Here is a 15,914-nt window from a genome sequence, read left to right as displayed (position 1 = left end):
CTATATCACAAAAGTTCTGAACCTATATACATTGCACTATTGGTTAGAGCCTGTATGTAAGCATTTCACTGTAAGGTCTACACCTGTTGTATTCAGCACACATGACAAATAAACTTTGATTTGATTAGTGTCCGACTTTCAACTGTTGCAAATGCACCTCCCCACCGACAGTCTACAGTTGGTTGCTTTCGCCTTACCACAGCCGAAAGTCTGTGATAGAGCATAGGAGACAAAACAGTAAAACAAAACTTATTGGACGCAGGACTGCAGATACAGCGTAGTACACAGAAAACAGTCCCATACCAAATACTTTTTTATAAGTAACCAAGACAAACCACAGCCTGTCGTTTCCAATGGGAACAAATGAGCCATAGTGGGCAGAACAAGCAAGGAGGGGGGCAGAGCCAAGCACTAGCTAGCGAGATCTAATTGGAGCGTTCTAGTATTATCTGCATGTTTTCATTTTGGAACACCTACTCTGAAGTGTGTGTGTGGAGTAACTCAATTCGCCTTTGCACTCCTAAACAACGCAATTTAAAACTTTTGCAAAGGGAAAGTCACAAACCTTAGTCCACTCTGTTCATAACAGATTCTAGTTTTGGGAACAGAAAACTGTATTGAGATGAATTGTTTCAATGAAATAATTTGGAGAATATCTGCCAAAATCCATCCAACTTCTCCCACTGCCCACCAATGGGCTTCCTCTCCAAATATGCTAGTGAGTGGAAACGCCAAGCAGATGCTTTGCATTAACATCCAGTGAAATATCTGGATCTTTGTTCCATCTGTGCTCATACCACTGGGCTTTTATCTAAAGTGAGGCTGAGCCAGCAAGCCTTCTGTCTGGACTACAGGTCAAAACAATCGTCTGTGGAAGCTGTATTCAAGTGTCATTGAGGAAATAAGACAGTTTACAAGGTAGAGAAAAGCAAAACACAGCCTGCAAAATTAGTTAAAGATGAGTTTAATAACAATCAAGCAACATTGCAAGGACTATTAATTCAGGCTAGACCCAACACAAGGCTGACAAACCATTTCCAAAAATAGAGTAAAAATTACAATTGTATGTCGTCATCTAACATATTATTTATTTTTTTCCTCATTAACTCAAGTAACTAAAGGGAACTGAAATAGGGTTGTGATTTTGCTGGAGCAATACAAGCATGGAGGGGAAAGGTTATTAACAGAACAAGTAGGCATCCAATCAGACTTCCTTAGATTTTAAGTAGCTCAGAGCATCTCTTAAGCCAATCAGCTGTAGGATGCAAAGTCCTATTCCCTGCTGCATCCACATGGACCTAAATTAATTGTGCCTGGGGAAAAAGCTCACCAGAAACTGCTGAAATGCACAGCTTGTTTTCTTTAAAAAAATCATAATAATTAACAGTACTACAAAGACCCGTTTTTCAGACAAAATAATCAAGAGGGAGATGCGACGTCCAAGAAATTTGAGCAATTACACTTCACATCGGGTTCAATTAGAAAAACTGCAGAAAAATATTCAGCTCAGTGAAACCAATAGCAAGTGAATGGAACATGACGATGAATGAAGGCCAAAGCCATTGGACTACCATGCCTACAAAATTGGCTGGATAATCTGAACAGTAAAATGTCCTGTAGATGACAACAAAATGATGACTAAGCTTGAGCTCGACTTTAATATATCCAATGTATCCAAGGTAAATATCCACCAAACAGTTAATAAGCCTGTTATAACTCAGAAAAACACACTAGTTATACTTTTAGGTAGAACTAAGAGGAATGAGAATAGGACATTCATAGTCCAGTCGGCAAACCAAAGCATATACATGTCTGAGGTGTGTTATTTGGTATGCAAGGTGAGTCATAAACCAATCATGGAGGGAGTAAACCCTGAAAAAAAGAAAAGCCCCAAAACAAAAACAAAAAAAATGGACAGAGAACGTATACCGAGTGATCAAAAACACTAACTTTAACAGAAACATTAAGTTAAGCAAATGTACAAATTCAACCACACCAACTCTCTCTTGTTTGAGGAGTTTCTCTGCATGCTAAGCAGGACTGTGTTTAAGTATGTTCAGTGGGTGTTTAATTTTGGGGGGGTGGAGGTGGCGGCGCAGGGGGCATACCGAAGGGGGGCATGCCTGGCACCCCCATCCCCATCATGGTGACAAAGTTGGAGGGATCCATGGGCGGAGGGGGAGGTGGAGGGACATACATCATGCCGGCCGAGCCAGGGGGTGGGGGAGGAGGGGGAGGTGGGGCGCCAGGGGGGAGAGGGGGCTGGACTCCGGGCGGAGGGGGGACCATGGAGGGGTTGCCCATGGGGGGAGGGGGCTGGGCAGCCGAGGCAGCGGACTGTTGGGGCTGCTGCCAGGGGGGCAGGTTGCCAGTGCCAGGACTGGACGTTGTGGTGGTATCTGGGGAGGAAAGAACTTTTGTTAGTGGGAGAGACCAGAAATTACATGCTGCACTTATTCAATGCTGGTGTTCTTACTCTGTTGCCATGGCAGTGGTGCACTAGTGGCCATGCTGCTGGTGGGAGGGGGTGGAGGGGCCTGCTGTTGCCATGGAGGCAGGGGACCCGAGGGTGGAGGGGGAGGCTGGTTGTTCGGGGGTGGAGGTGGTGGTGGCATCATGGGTGGAGGCAACAGACCTGAAGATAAAATAAGAGAAAATATAAACCCTTTACACTCGTGGGAATGGGCCTATGGAAATGTTTCTTACAGAAGAGATATGAACAGAATATGCACAGTAGCAATCTAAAAAGGGAACCGTTTTAATTCTTAGACCAAAGACGGACAACATTTCATCCGACAAGACTGAATCCAAACACACTTGATTTTTATGTGCATTTTCCATTTACTGTACTTTTCCCCGCATTTGTTGATAAAGAAATCTGAAAATACTCTGGATACATTCAGTAAAATAAGAAAATACCTGGAAAATGTGGGGAAGCTGCAACATAAGACAAAGGAATTACAAGGGTTTGAGTAAAAGGTTTAATTGGGGGCCTCCTGAGTGGTGCAGCGGTCTAAGGCACTGCGTCGCAGTGATAAGAGGCATTACTACAGACCCGGGTTCATTCCCAGGCTGTGCCACAACAGGCCGTGGCCAGTAGTTTCATAGGACGCCGCACAATTGGCCCAGCGTCATCCAGGTTAGGAGAGGGTTTGGCCAGGGGGGCTTTACTTGGCTCCTCGCTCTCTAGCGGGACGGGTGCCTGCAGGCTGACCTTGGTCGTCAGTTGAACGATGTTTTGTAAAACCCAACCTCTCCAAAGTGTACACAGTTCCTGTCATTTCAATGCACTTATGACTCAAATAAGTATTCAATACATTTAAAAAGTAATAAAAACAATTGCAATAATAATAATAATGAGTCAACTACAAGGTGCTGGTTTGAGCTCTGCTAGCTGTGCCGTTGAGGAACAACAGGAAGGACACAGGGTTCTTTTGATTAGAACACAGCCCTGCATCGCCGCCGTCACACAATTACTGTTGTTTACACAATCCAAAAACAGTCCATTATAAATCTGGGTCTGGTGGACATCATGTGAAAAGCCTGTTCTATTGCCAACATGACTAGTTAAGTTCTAAGATAGGATATTACAGTGTTAGGCTTTCACAATGCAATTCAGGGGAACAGAATTGGTGATCATTGACAGGAGCCATGAGTTCATTCAGGTGAGTGTGTCACAGTGAGTTTTCACCACAATAGACAAAGACTGCTTCTGTTCAGAACAACCCAGGGTATGACCACATGTCATCTTTTAACCACAAATCTAGCATAGTGATCAAACATGTCGACACTGAATATGACAGGTTTTATGATTTGGAAATGTGAAGAGCACATTTAGACTCACGGGTGTTTGGCTTGGTTGTATGACAGGTATTTATTATAATCTTCAAAGTCTCATCTTTCAAAATACATAGTCGCCACAATTTACAGCCTTTTCCCGGCAACAAAAAAACACCTAAAAGTTGCCCAATTAGCAGGAGGGATGGGGGCAACTTCTTGTTGCGCGCCGTTCTCACGTTTAGAACAGCTGTCAGCCAAAACCCCATAAAGCACTGTGAAGCATAGACCCTGGGGTCTGACGCCATGTATAGCATGTAACTGTACAGCTATTGCGTTCCAATTTAGGTGTTTATCAGTGCCCAAATCTGCCCTTTTCAACCCAGGTACGAGTGTAAAGGGTTACAGGATACAATTGTGATGTTATAACTGATTAGACTGCGAAGACCAAACAGACGCCTTCATGTGTACATGACACCACAAACACAGTTTACAAACAGGGAAAACAAAACGGAGACCGGCAAAAAAAACTAAAGATGTCTCTTTTCAGTGTCTCTCTTACCCATATGGTGTCCGTGTCCCTGGCCCATGGGGGGCGGTGGGGGCTGCATCCACGGGGGTGGCATGCCGTTGTTGGGGGGCATGGGGTGTCCTCCCATGTTGGACATGGGGGGTGGGAAGTTGTGGTGGCCTCCGTGACCTCCATGACCCCCGTGGTTACCATGACCACCGTGTTGGTTGCCATGACCACCGTGGCCTCCGTGCATGCTGTGGAAGTTCCTGTTCTCAGATTGGCCGGAGTTCATCCAGGGAGGACGGCTCTGCAGCACAAACATACAGTCAGACAAGAGGCACTTTTTGGGCTTCCATGACTTGCACAGTTTATCGTGTAGTCTTAGCTTGTCTGTTGATGAAACTGAACTCCACAAAGGAACCAATAAAGTCTCCATGAATCTCTGGCATGGAACAGAAGGCCTATTTTGATGTGTAGATTTTTGAAGACAGTTGAAGCTCAGGTCGTGTAGGTCACTACATTCAACTCACCGGTGGTGGCTGGTTGTTGCCTCTGTTGTGGCTGCTGTTCTGGTTGTTGGAGTGTCCCCCACCAGAGGAGGGTACAGGGGCCTCGCCCAGCTCTGCCATGAGGGACAGGTATTCCTTGTCCATACGGGCCTTGTCCTGGGCAGATTGGGGGGGCTCACCGGCCCTGGGCGCAGCAAAGGAGCTGGAGAGAAACGTCCTTTTAATGCATGGTACGTTTTAAGAAATTGTTATAGACATTTTCTTTAGTGTTTATGTCGGAGCTATGATCACTCCAAGTACCCACTGTTCCGGGTCCTCGGCATAGACCTAGCCCCGTCATTCTACACCCCTCACGACACAGGCTCAACACTTCCAGTCGGACTGCAATGCCTCAAGGGGCAGGTTCCTGCATAATCTCTAGTACTAGATTGGGCTAGCAAAAAAACTATTTTGGGTACCTTATAAGAATAATCTGATTTCAAAGTAATTCCACGTGTGCAAGCAAAAATACTTATTTCTGAGCAAGAATAATTTACGTAACAGAGTACGTAGCTGGTAAGTTACCTGGTGAACTTGCAGTCTGAGGAGATGTGGCCTGCACCGCCACACTTGGTACAGAGGGTCGTGTTGGTGACGCTGCGGGGTTCAGTGCTCTGCCACGGACGCAGGATCCTGTGGGGGAAACAGAGATGGGTGAAGCAGTGAGCACAGTTATCCAGGCCAGGCACCTGGGATTATCCAACTTCCACAGAATGGCTGATAACAGAACATGGCAGGCTCACCTGTTGTCGTCCTCTCTCAGGGTTCCATTGAGTCTGGCCAGCTCTCTCAGCTGCATCTTCCTCAAGTCGTTCTGGTCCTCAGGGGTCTCGATGCCCTGCTTGAGGATGGTGCGGATCTACGGGACACACCACAGTGGACAACCCTTAAACATGTATGCAAATCAACATAGAAATGCATAGCACTAGCTAGTTATAGTATTATACGAGTGAACAGTGACAAGAGGTAAGCCAGTAGACCAGCGTTTCCCAAACTCGGTCCTTGGGACCCCAAGGGCTGCAAGTTTTGTTTTTTGCCCCAACACTACACAGCTGATTCAAATGATCAAATATTGATGATTGATTAGGTGATCATTTGAATCAGCTGTGTAGTGCTAGGGCAAAACCCAAAACGTGCACCCCTTGGGGTCCCGAGTTCGGGAAAACCTGCAGTAGACGTTATGATGGGCACACCTGTTCCACAGCCTTCTTGACGTTCTCCATGGTGTTGGCAGTGACCAGGGCGTGCAGCGGCTCGTCCTCCCCTGGCAGCATTTGGCCGTCCTTACGGCCCACCTTGCCCTCCTTTACCGAGCCCTTGCCACGGATCATGATCTTGGCACAGCACTCCTTCTCTATGTTCTTCAGGGTGTTGCCACTGCAAGGACACAAGTAACATCCTCAGCATGTGTGTGAGATGTAGTAAGGAATCAGCACCACCTACTGAACTACCACCCAAGACTGTCCCCGCACAGCAGGCGGTACCGGTGCATCAAGTCTGACACCAACAGGCTCCTGAACAGCTTCTATCTCTATGCCATAAGGCTAACTAAATGGCTCCACAGACTATCTGGGTTGACTGTTGTGTTATTCATATTTTGCACTGTCTCTATGCACACACAGGGCCCTACACGCTATGCACTGATACTCCAACACACATACAAACACTTAATACATCATTTGCACACACATTTAATATACACTGCTGCTACTGTTTATCATATATCCTGATACCTAGTCACCTCACCCCTAGACATATCTACCTCTATCGATTCAGTATCCCCCTGCACATTGGAAATATGGTACTGGAACTGACCCTGTGTACAGTAGGCTTACTTTGTGTTCTTCTATATCGTGTTTATTTGTAGTATTACATTGTTATTGATTACTGCATTGTTGGGGTCTAAGGCATTTCAATGTACTTGTGCCATTGAAACTTCTAGGCAAAACCCCAGACATTGTAACCCAAAGTGCCAATAGATCCACAACACAGGAACATTATATAGAACCATCATTAGTGGTGTGGGGGGGGGGGATAGATACGGTTACATATTGGGATATTTATTTGAGGATATATCATATTGTTTTCATAATACCGCAATATTATTGTTGCGCTAGTTGGCTGTACCTTCATAAAAACTCCAGTATTTTTCCTTCATATCTTGTTCCCCATATCCTTTTTAAAATATAGAGCCAATGTGGTGTTAGCACTTCTATTTCTATGACTGATCAAAACTCGTTTTCTCATGGCTCTCTTGACATGTGTTGAGCAATATGTTTGGAACATCAAATCGCAAGAATATCATATTGTGAGGTCCCTGGCAAACTCCCACCCCTATGTTAAAGGCCTGCAACTCACCGTGGCCCAATCAGCAGGCCAACAAAGTTGATCTCTGGGTACTCGTCCTGCGGAATCATCACCTTGTCGTTGACTCTGGTGGCTGGGGGCCTGTGGGGGATATTCGTGTTTAGTATAGTGAAGGATATAACCCAGTCTCTACACATTCAAGCCAAAGGGAAGAGTTTCTCATATCATATGCATATACTGTATTCTAGTCAAAGCCACTCCAACATTGCTCATCCTAATATTTATATATTTGTTAATTCCATTCTTTAACTTTTAGATTTGGGAGTATTGTTAGATACTACCATACTGTTGGAGCTAGGAATACAAGCACTTCGCGACACCCGCAATAACATCTGCTAAATAAAATTTGATTTGAAGCATGGCTGTTCTCAGAAGCCACATGAAAACCAGCAGAGACATAGCAATAGTTCTGAAACTCAGACCAACCATGAAGTGTAATTTAAACAGGGAATAAATAAGAAAGAAAATTCTGGGGGAGTGGGAAGAAACTAGACTATAGTAACAGCTAATGGGGATCCAAATAAACAAGACTATGTTAGTAGATAGGGGAATAGGGCACATACTTGTAGTCAGCCGGGGGCTTGAACTCAGGGTTGAGTGCCACCATATCGGTGATGAGGGAATGACGCTCCTCCTCGATCTTCTTGCGCGTGCGGTACTCCCTGGTGTTCAGCCTCTTGCCCTCGCTGTTATAGATGGGCTCTGGAGACGGGGATCTAGGGGAGGGGGAGAGAGTACAAACAGACCACCATTAATATCTCCAACTGGAGGGAGAACTAAGACCATTGACAATCATACACAAGTTTCCCTATGTCTAAGCCTTGAATAACATTGTTACCAAGAAAGCTCTTTTTAAAGGTACACTTGATAATATCATGGTCATGTCCCCGTGCCACTTCTCAGTGAAGGGGAGACAAGAGAAACAATGGTTACGGTAAGCAGTTGGTCACACTGGGAAAAAACAAATAGTCATCTCTCATAGGAATGGCTATATGATCGCTATTTGGCTTTAGTTCCTGCATTCTCAAAGGGACATTTGTTGCTACTAGGCTGTAGCATTTGACTGGCCAAATGGTTTCTGGGATTTTATATACATCTGAAAAATGGGGACATATCACCTTGCGATACGTAATAAAGACTATTCTGAAAGGGCAACCACCACTTCAACAACTAAATCTATCTAGACAAAATGGACAGAATTAATCCTGCATACACGATGTAAAGTAAAAGGGGTGGGCAATAAAAAATAAAAAAGTTTTTTAAAAAGCGTTGCATTCCTAAAGGAACCGCTGGCTTTGGGAGTAAGACTGCCATAATGGATGCCGAGGTGGAGAGGGTGTTAAAGCCAGGTCCATACCTTCCCCTTGGACGGAACACCTGAAAACCTGTTTCGCTGCGTTAAAGAGGCTCTGTGCTTGAAAAAGGTTAAGGTGACAAGGGGTAATTTGGGGTTAGAGAAAATGAATTATGATTAGACGTTAACCCTTTTCATTGTGCACTCTCCCACAAGTGAGGTCTGGTCGATGAACAATTCAGGAGGAAAAGTATAGGAAAGGTTTCTTTTTATACATCTTGAAATTTCCACTGCTGACAACCTGAAACACTCCCGTTATTTGTTGGGAGTGGAGGAGTGACGTTATTAGCGTCCTGGGATGAGCTTTTTGCTGTCGCTGTGGAAACGTCTGATTAAGATAATGAAACTATGTCAAGTACAGACAACAGGGACTGTGGCCAACAAAGAGATATCAATCTCACACTCATAAAAACAACATGACATTTCCTGCTGGAATAATAATAGATGCTTATGCAAACTAAAGTGTCAGAGCCGGTCTGTGTCATTCCGGAATAGTCAGGATCAGAGGAGTTCTCCTCCAGAGCCCTAGAGTTCCACCTGGAATACTGTGGAACCCCCCCATGGGCGGAACGTCCAGAAGCCTCATTATGGAAAACCCATTAATGACGATGGAAAAACACCCAACGGTTAAGAGTTAATTTGTCAGGATTCAGGTGGAGTCTGACAATGGTTGGACCACTTGAACTGACGAGTCAAGACCAGAGTAACACATCAGGATTTTTTTTGTCATGTCAAGCACTGGCAGAAGCAGGTTATTCTAAAGAAACCCATTACTGAAAACTAAACTTGACCTAGTTGTTCAAATTGCAAACAGTATATGATTATATAACTATTTAAGATGCTAGACTCCCTTTACCTTACAGCTACACGACTAGTCAAGGAGACTGAAATATGCATTCTGACAATCACTAAAACCTACAAATATTATCAACCATAAGCTGCTAAATGAACGATAAGACTCACTTAGATTCATAAGTATTGACCCAAACCTGCAGTGTTGAAGAAAATGTCTCCGTCAATAATCAAAATGTCACACACACAGTCAACATCTGAGTTGACAGAATGGATAAATCAGGATGCATATACAATAAAAATAAGACACTGCACATCATTAAGATAGATGTTACAGCTAATGCAGTGGGATATATTATATAAAATATATATTCAGAATGAGGGTAATTGTTTTTTGACTTATGATTAGTAATAATACCATCTGTCAGGAGACAATGATGCCATTTAAGAAAATCATTGAGGAATATAAGAACAATATAAACTTATGAGGCTAATTTAGATGGGTATAAACATAAGCTGGAAATACTTGAACACCAAGTCACACCGTATCTTAACTAAAGAGCCCATAAGGTTTCTATCCATCGTCACGTTTTCAAAGTTACAATTTAGATTGAAGATATATATCTAATATGGTTGGATGTCACACTGAAATGTAATATTGTATTCAGAGCCAAAGCTTTAGTCTTCAGTCACCCTGGAAGTTATGACTATAAGAGTCTAGATGTAGGACATCCCTGTGTACTTACTTTGAAGAAAATAGAAACTGAGACAATTAAGCTACTATGTCACAATATGCCTCTACCACTAGTGGATGGATACTAAATCTACTACACTTCAAGACCTAAAGCATCTTCTGAAAATTATGTATAATTTTCCAAAGACCAACATTTGGCGTCAAAAGAACAAGGTAGAGAAAATGTTACTGTTCGTGGGTTTAAAACTTTTCCCGACCTGTCCTCAGGGTTAACAGGGATTCCCAGGTCTCCTGTACGCAGTTTACGAGTCAGGTCTTCAATCTGCAGTTGGACTGGAAGAATTCAGGTTAGGAAAGAAAAACAAGAAGGATGGAGAGAATTGCAGTTACCACCATAACATTAATCTGGAAACAGTGCATTCTAAATTAGAGCACCGTCTCATTTGTTTATAGAGGCAAAAAAAAACACGATTACAATGAATGATTAAACATTTACATTAAAACACAAGGGGAATAAAGTGTACTTCTGAATTCCAGCAAATATTCTACAACAGTAAAACCCTTCCTCATTTCCAGGCGAAATGGATGTACCAAAATGGCCATGCAAAACTCTATAGAGCCAATTCATTGAACGGAAAGTGAACTGTCATCAGGAAATAACAAGCCCCAGGATGTGTTTCACATATGCAAGGATGTTATGTACATATGCAAAATTTGGCATCCCATTAATGAAGGAAGGGTTTATATGTACAGCAACATTTCAGAGGATCATTAGAGCAGGGTTCCGTGCCTGCCAGCATAAATTAACCACATTCCAAACGCTATTATATGCATTTAGATTCATTTCAATTTGTAATATTATTATAAAAAATTATAATAATAATAATAATAAATGTGACCTTTGTTATACGATCGTAGTTAATTGTGGCTTTAGTAGAATAGGGAAACTCGATCCACAATTCGTCCTAACACAATATAACATTAATAAAGTTCAATGAGCCAATAGAGAGTCACTGTCTGCACACCTGTGGCTCTACTGCCAAGGAGCTATTGGTTATGTAAAATAGGAAGGAACAAAAATAGTCACTCATCACATGCACATTTCTATATAGGAGTCATGACCAAATGTAACCCAGTCCCCCGCAACCTCCAAAAACTCCCACCCCTTCCTGACAAGATTCAAATGAGATGAACACAGCCCCTGTGAATTGATATTTCACTGCCATGTCATCTTACACCCTTCCAACAAATCCTTTTGAACTTCTTGTGTGGTTATTGTGGTGAATGAACAAAGGAAAAATAAAAAGTAAGAACAGAAGGCAGGCACAAATGAATGTTTACATACCAAGGAAGACCAACCATTAACAATGACTCAACATCAATAACCCATTCTGTTATTGACATGTAGACAGACTCAACCGAAATCTGACTTCCACTTTATCCAAACCCCTCCAAATGACACACATACAATACAGGTTGGAGAGGTTGGATCAGGGGGCGCCGGTGGAGAAGTTGTTGTGAGGGGTTAAGTGCCTTGCGCAAGGGCACAACGGCAGGCAAAGGCATCTAGGATTAAATACCAGCCGCTCTAAGGCCTGTTTGGTGGTGTTACACTGCTGTTGGAATGCATTTAGAGTCAAGATGACCATTTCTTAAACTAACTGGGTCTTAAAACATCCAAATTAGTGCCTATTCTAAAGGATGCACAGGAAATTAGTCTTTTGCTTTTTGCCATTGAAGTAGCATTGCTCATACACTAAACTCACATGTATGATATCAAGGAAAATGTTAGCATGTCACAAGGACAACATTGGTCAATTCCTTCATGCCAAGGGGCAGTGACACCTTTCTTTTTTGCTAATGGATGTCCAGTGGTATGCAAACCTTGATGCCACAAAAAAAAATAGCAAAATTGCTATGGGAGAACCACATTACTGTACCTCCTTAGGATAAAGGCCTTCTTTTGCACTCCCCATCCACAAGTTAGTATACTCAGTTGTTTAAAAATACTGAATTTCGTTAGGTAGAGCAATACAGTTTCACACTATAGCTTGAGTTGCTACATTTTTGTCTATGTATTGGCAAATACTGTACTTGAATCACCTTCAATGCAAATCAACCCTTTCATGGTTATGCACTAGTCAGGACATTGCTCTCCCAAAGTGGGTATATGTGCGGTGAGTGACTCAACACGGACGGTTTCAATATGCTCTAACTGATGAAATTCAGCAAACATGTCATTAACTATACATAACATTTCAATACTCAGAAAGCGAGGGGAAAAAACACTAGGCAACTGGATCTCACAGGGACATGTAAAGAACCAGGCAGTTAATCCTGTAAATCTAAACACTAGCTAGTAAATTCATGTACAGTACAGTTCTGTTATATAGTAGTGGACAAGTTAGCTAGTTACCTATATAGGCCTTCTCCTGATCCCGAGTCAGTCCTGGCGGGATGACGGTGGGCATACCAGGAATGACTGTCTTCTGGTCGGGTGTTTCACTATTCCAGCGGCTCCTTTTCCTGGCTTTTTTCTGACCAAAGTCTGACAGATGAGAAAAAGGGAACTCTCAACGTGGTTCTTATACATGTTGACTGATCATGTACAATTTACGAATTCCTAAACAGACACCTAAGTAACGTTAGTTATTAGGCCATCATCTTTTTAACTACCGTGCATTGTTTCTTTTTTGCTAACTACACGTTTTCAACTGCTAAATGGCCAGTTAACGTTGAACCAGTTATAACAAATATTGTGTTTAACGTTAGCTAGAATCCTGTTCACTTCACTTGGCACATATTACTAATGTACGAAGTGTATTTCGCATTGCAATGATTAGTTAGATACATTTCAGCATCTGAAACATCGATAATGTTGGCTAGGAAATATGGGGTGTTAGCAAGCTACTTTAGCTGCTCAACCCACAATAGCCTAACACTGTGAAGGACTTTCTCCACGCTGTTTAGCTCGCTAGCTAGCCTAGCTTACCTGACTGAGACTGCATTCCGGCACCTTGGGGTGGTTGTGGTGGGGTGGGAAAAGCAGCCACCGCAGTAAACACCGGGTGAGCTTGCGGGAAAGACACGTTTGGAATTGGTGGCTGAAAATTCGGTAGTGAAGGAAAGGCCACAGGAGGCCCGGGTGGAGGCATTAACCCCGCACCAGGCCCAGCATCAAAGCCTCGTTTAGCGCCGATACTCGGGTGCAGCTTCCCTAGAGGGGTTGCATTCGCTCCCGTAGCCATTTCCAAAGGTGCTCTGTTGTATCAAATTAAAGTAGGTTACCAAAGCTTGTAAATAGATGAAAGACATCCACAACCTTCTCCACTCGAGCTGGGGAACATAAAATGGCGCACAGCGAAATATCTCAAAGGAGGATACCGAGAACCTTTTACAGCGAAACTCTACTATTGGTATAGACCAGTGCCAGCCTAAACGTTCCCGCGTTTCATTGGATAAAACAAATAGGGTCAGTCTGCCATTCCTTAACTTCCTCGAAAAACGATTGGACGTTCACCATGACAATCATTGGGCCACACTCTTTGATTGGGTCTTGAATGTTGACGTCTGCCTACCATTACATTCTTTTTGCTTCTTGATCCACCATAACTGTTGAGAGCTGAAAAAATAAACAATGACCAAAGAATGTTACAACATTTTTGTTTTTTAATATCTGCAGTTCTACATTTTGCAATGGCAGAGACTGAAAATGTGGCCGTTTTATAGCATCATTTCACGCAATTCTACGCATTTTGACATGGCTAATGCTGTGTTCTTATGCTCAAACATACAATCAATGGGGGTCTGATTTTCTAGCTTTTATTTTGATTATTGTAAATTCTCAAAGATTATAGGCTGTATATATATATATATATATATATATATATATATATATATATATATACAGTTGAACAGTTGATGTTGAGATGTGTCTGTTACTTGAACTCTGTGAATATATATACACACACATATATACACACAATACCAGTCAGAAGTTTGGACACAGTTTCTTTATTTTAACTATTTTCTAGAATGTAGAATAATAGTTAAGAAATCAAAACTATGAAATAACACATATGGAATCCTGTAGTCACCAAAAAAGTGTTAAATCGAAATATATTTTATATTTGAGATTCTTCAAAGTAGCCCTTTGCCTTGATGACAGCTTTGCACACTTTTGGGATTCTCTCAACCAGCTTCATGAGGAATGCTGTTCCAACAGTCTTGAAGGAGTTCCCACATATGTTGAGAACCTGTTGGCTGCTTTTCCTTCACTTTGAGGTCCAACTCATCCCAAACCATCTCAATTGGGTTGAGGTTAGGTGATTGTGGAGGCCAGGTCATCTAATGCAGCACTCCATCACACTCCTTGGTCAAATAGCCCTTACACAGCCTGGAGGTATGTTTTGGGTCATTTTCCTGTTGAAAAACAAATGATAGTCCCACTATGGGCAAACAAAATGGGATGGCGTATCGCTGCAGAATTCTGTGGTAGCCATGCTGGTTCAGTATGCCTTGAATTCTAAATAAATCAGACACTGTCACCAGCAAAGAACCCTCACACCTCCTCCTCCATGCTTCACAGTGGGAGCCATACATAAAGAGATCCTCTGTTCACCTACTCTGTTTCTCACAAAGACACAGCAGTTGTAACAAAAAGTCTTACATTTGGACTCATCAGACTAAAGGACAGATTTCAATGGGTCAAATGTCCATTCCTCGTGTTTCTTGGCCCAAGCAAGTCTCTTCTTCTTATTGGTGTCCTTTAGCAGTGGTTTCTTTACAGCAATTTGATCATGAAGGCCTGATTCATGCAGTCTCCTCTGAACAGTTGATGTTGAGATGTGTCTGTTACTTGAACTCTGTGAAGCATTTATTTGGGCTGCAATCTGAGGTGCAGTTAAGTCTAATGAACATGTCGTCTGCAGCAGAGGTAACTCTGGGTCTTCCATTCCTGTGGCGGTCCTCATGAGAGCCAGTTTCATGTTAGTGCTTGATAGTTATTGCGACTGCACTTGAAGAAACATTCAAAGTTCTTGAAATGTTCCGTATTGACCGACCTTCATGTCTTAAAGTGATGATGAAGTGTTGTTTCTCTTTGCTTATTTGAGCTGATCTTGCCATAATATAGACTTGGTCTTTTACCAAATAGGGCTATCTTCTGTATACCACCCCAACCTTGTCACAACACAACTGATTGGCTCAATCGCATTAAGTAGGAAATAAATTCCACAAATTAACTTCTAACAAGGCACAGCTGTTTATTGAAATGCATTCCAGTTGACTACCTCATGAAGCTGGTTGAGAGAATGCCAAGAGTGTGCAATGCTGTCATCAAGGCAAAGGGTGGCAACTTTGAAGAATCTCAAATATGAAATATATTTTGATTTGTTTAACACTTTTTGGATTACTACATGATTCCATATGTGTTATTTCATAGTTTTGATGTCTTCACTACTATTCTACAATTTAGAAAATATAAAAAAATAAAGAAAAACCCTTGAATGAGCAGGTGTGTCCAAACGTTTGACGGGTACTTTATTTGTACACCAAATAAAAATCTAAAAGCAACATAAGACAATTTCAATGAATTTACTGAGTTACAGTTCATATAAGGAAATCAGTCAAGTGAAATAAATTGATTAGGCCCTCATCTACTGATTTCACAAGACTGGGCAGGGGCACAGCCACGAGTGGGAGTAAGCCCACTAACTTGGGAGCCAGGTCCAGCCAATCAGGAGGAGTTTCCCCCACAAAAAGGGTTTTATTACATACAGAAATACTCATCAATTTCATCAGCTGTTTGGGTGGCTGGTCTCAGACAATCCCGCAGGTGAAGAAGCTGGATGTGGATGTCCTGGGCTG

At 42.5% G+C, this 15,914-nt stretch overlaps 1 protein-coding gene and 1 non-coding gene across 3 annotated transcripts; both read right to left on the bottom strand.

The window, feature by feature from the left end:
- Positions 1 to 948: 948 nt before the first annotated feature.
- Positions 949 to 13,430, bottom strand: LOC106608594 (splicing factor 1). 2 transcript variants are annotated; one of them, XM_014206625.2, is made up of 12 exons: positions 13,039 to 13,430; positions 12,463 to 12,594; positions 10,304 to 10,379; positions 7,770 to 7,922; positions 7,198 to 7,287; positions 6,033 to 6,216; positions 5,583 to 5,698; positions 5,365 to 5,472; positions 4,822 to 5,002; positions 4,340 to 4,598; positions 2,477 to 2,635; positions 949 to 2,399 (listed from the first exon to the last, which is right to left on the bottom strand). In XM_014206625.2, exons 1-12 carry the CDS (start codon positions 13,292 to 13,294, stop codon positions 2,068 to 2,070), a joined length of 2,046 nt encoding a protein of 681 aa, XP_014062100.2. In that variant the 5' UTR covers positions 13,295 to 13,430; the 3' UTR covers positions 949 to 2,067. The 2 variants fall into 2 exon arrangements, with proteins under 2 accessions (XP_014062100.2, XP_045577518.1); XM_045721562.1 differs by lacking the exons at positions 10,304 to 10,379; positions 13,039 to 13,430.
- On the bottom strand, positions 5,072 to 5,203 carry LOC123743888 (small nucleolar RNA SNORA17). The gene has a single exon (XR_006770740.1). It is a non-coding gene; the product is annotated as a small nucleolar RNA SNORA17 (small nucleolar RNA).
- Positions 13,431 to 15,914: the final 2,484 nt, after the last annotated feature.

Source organism: Salmo salar, chromosome ssa07 (assembly GCF_905237065.1).
Source record: "Salmo salar chromosome ssa07, Ssal_v3.1, whole genome shotgun sequence".
NCBI classification, from domain to species: domain Eukaryota; kingdom Metazoa; phylum Chordata; class Actinopteri; order Salmoniformes; family Salmonidae; genus Salmo; species Salmo salar.
The sequence above is the reverse complement of the archived record's forward strand: the minus strand, read 5'-3'. Positions and strand labels throughout refer to the sequence as shown.

What these genes read in the sequence shown, in the direction of transcription:
- LOC106608594 (XM_014206625.2), bottom strand. Translation starts at nt 13,294, where the DNA reads ATGGCTACGGGAGCGAATGCAACCCCTCTAGGGAAGCTGCACCCGAGT. An exon ending in CGGAATGCAGTCTCAGTCAG is followed by an intron (nt 12,595 to 13,038) that starts GTAAGCTAGGCT and finishes CTCATCTGTCAG; the next exon opens with ACTTTGGTCAGAAAAAAGCC. An exon ending in AAGCCCCCGGCTGACTACAA is followed by an intron (nt 7,288 to 7,769) that starts GTATGTGCCCTA and finishes TATCCCCCACAG; the next exon opens with GCCCCCAGCCACCAGAGTCA.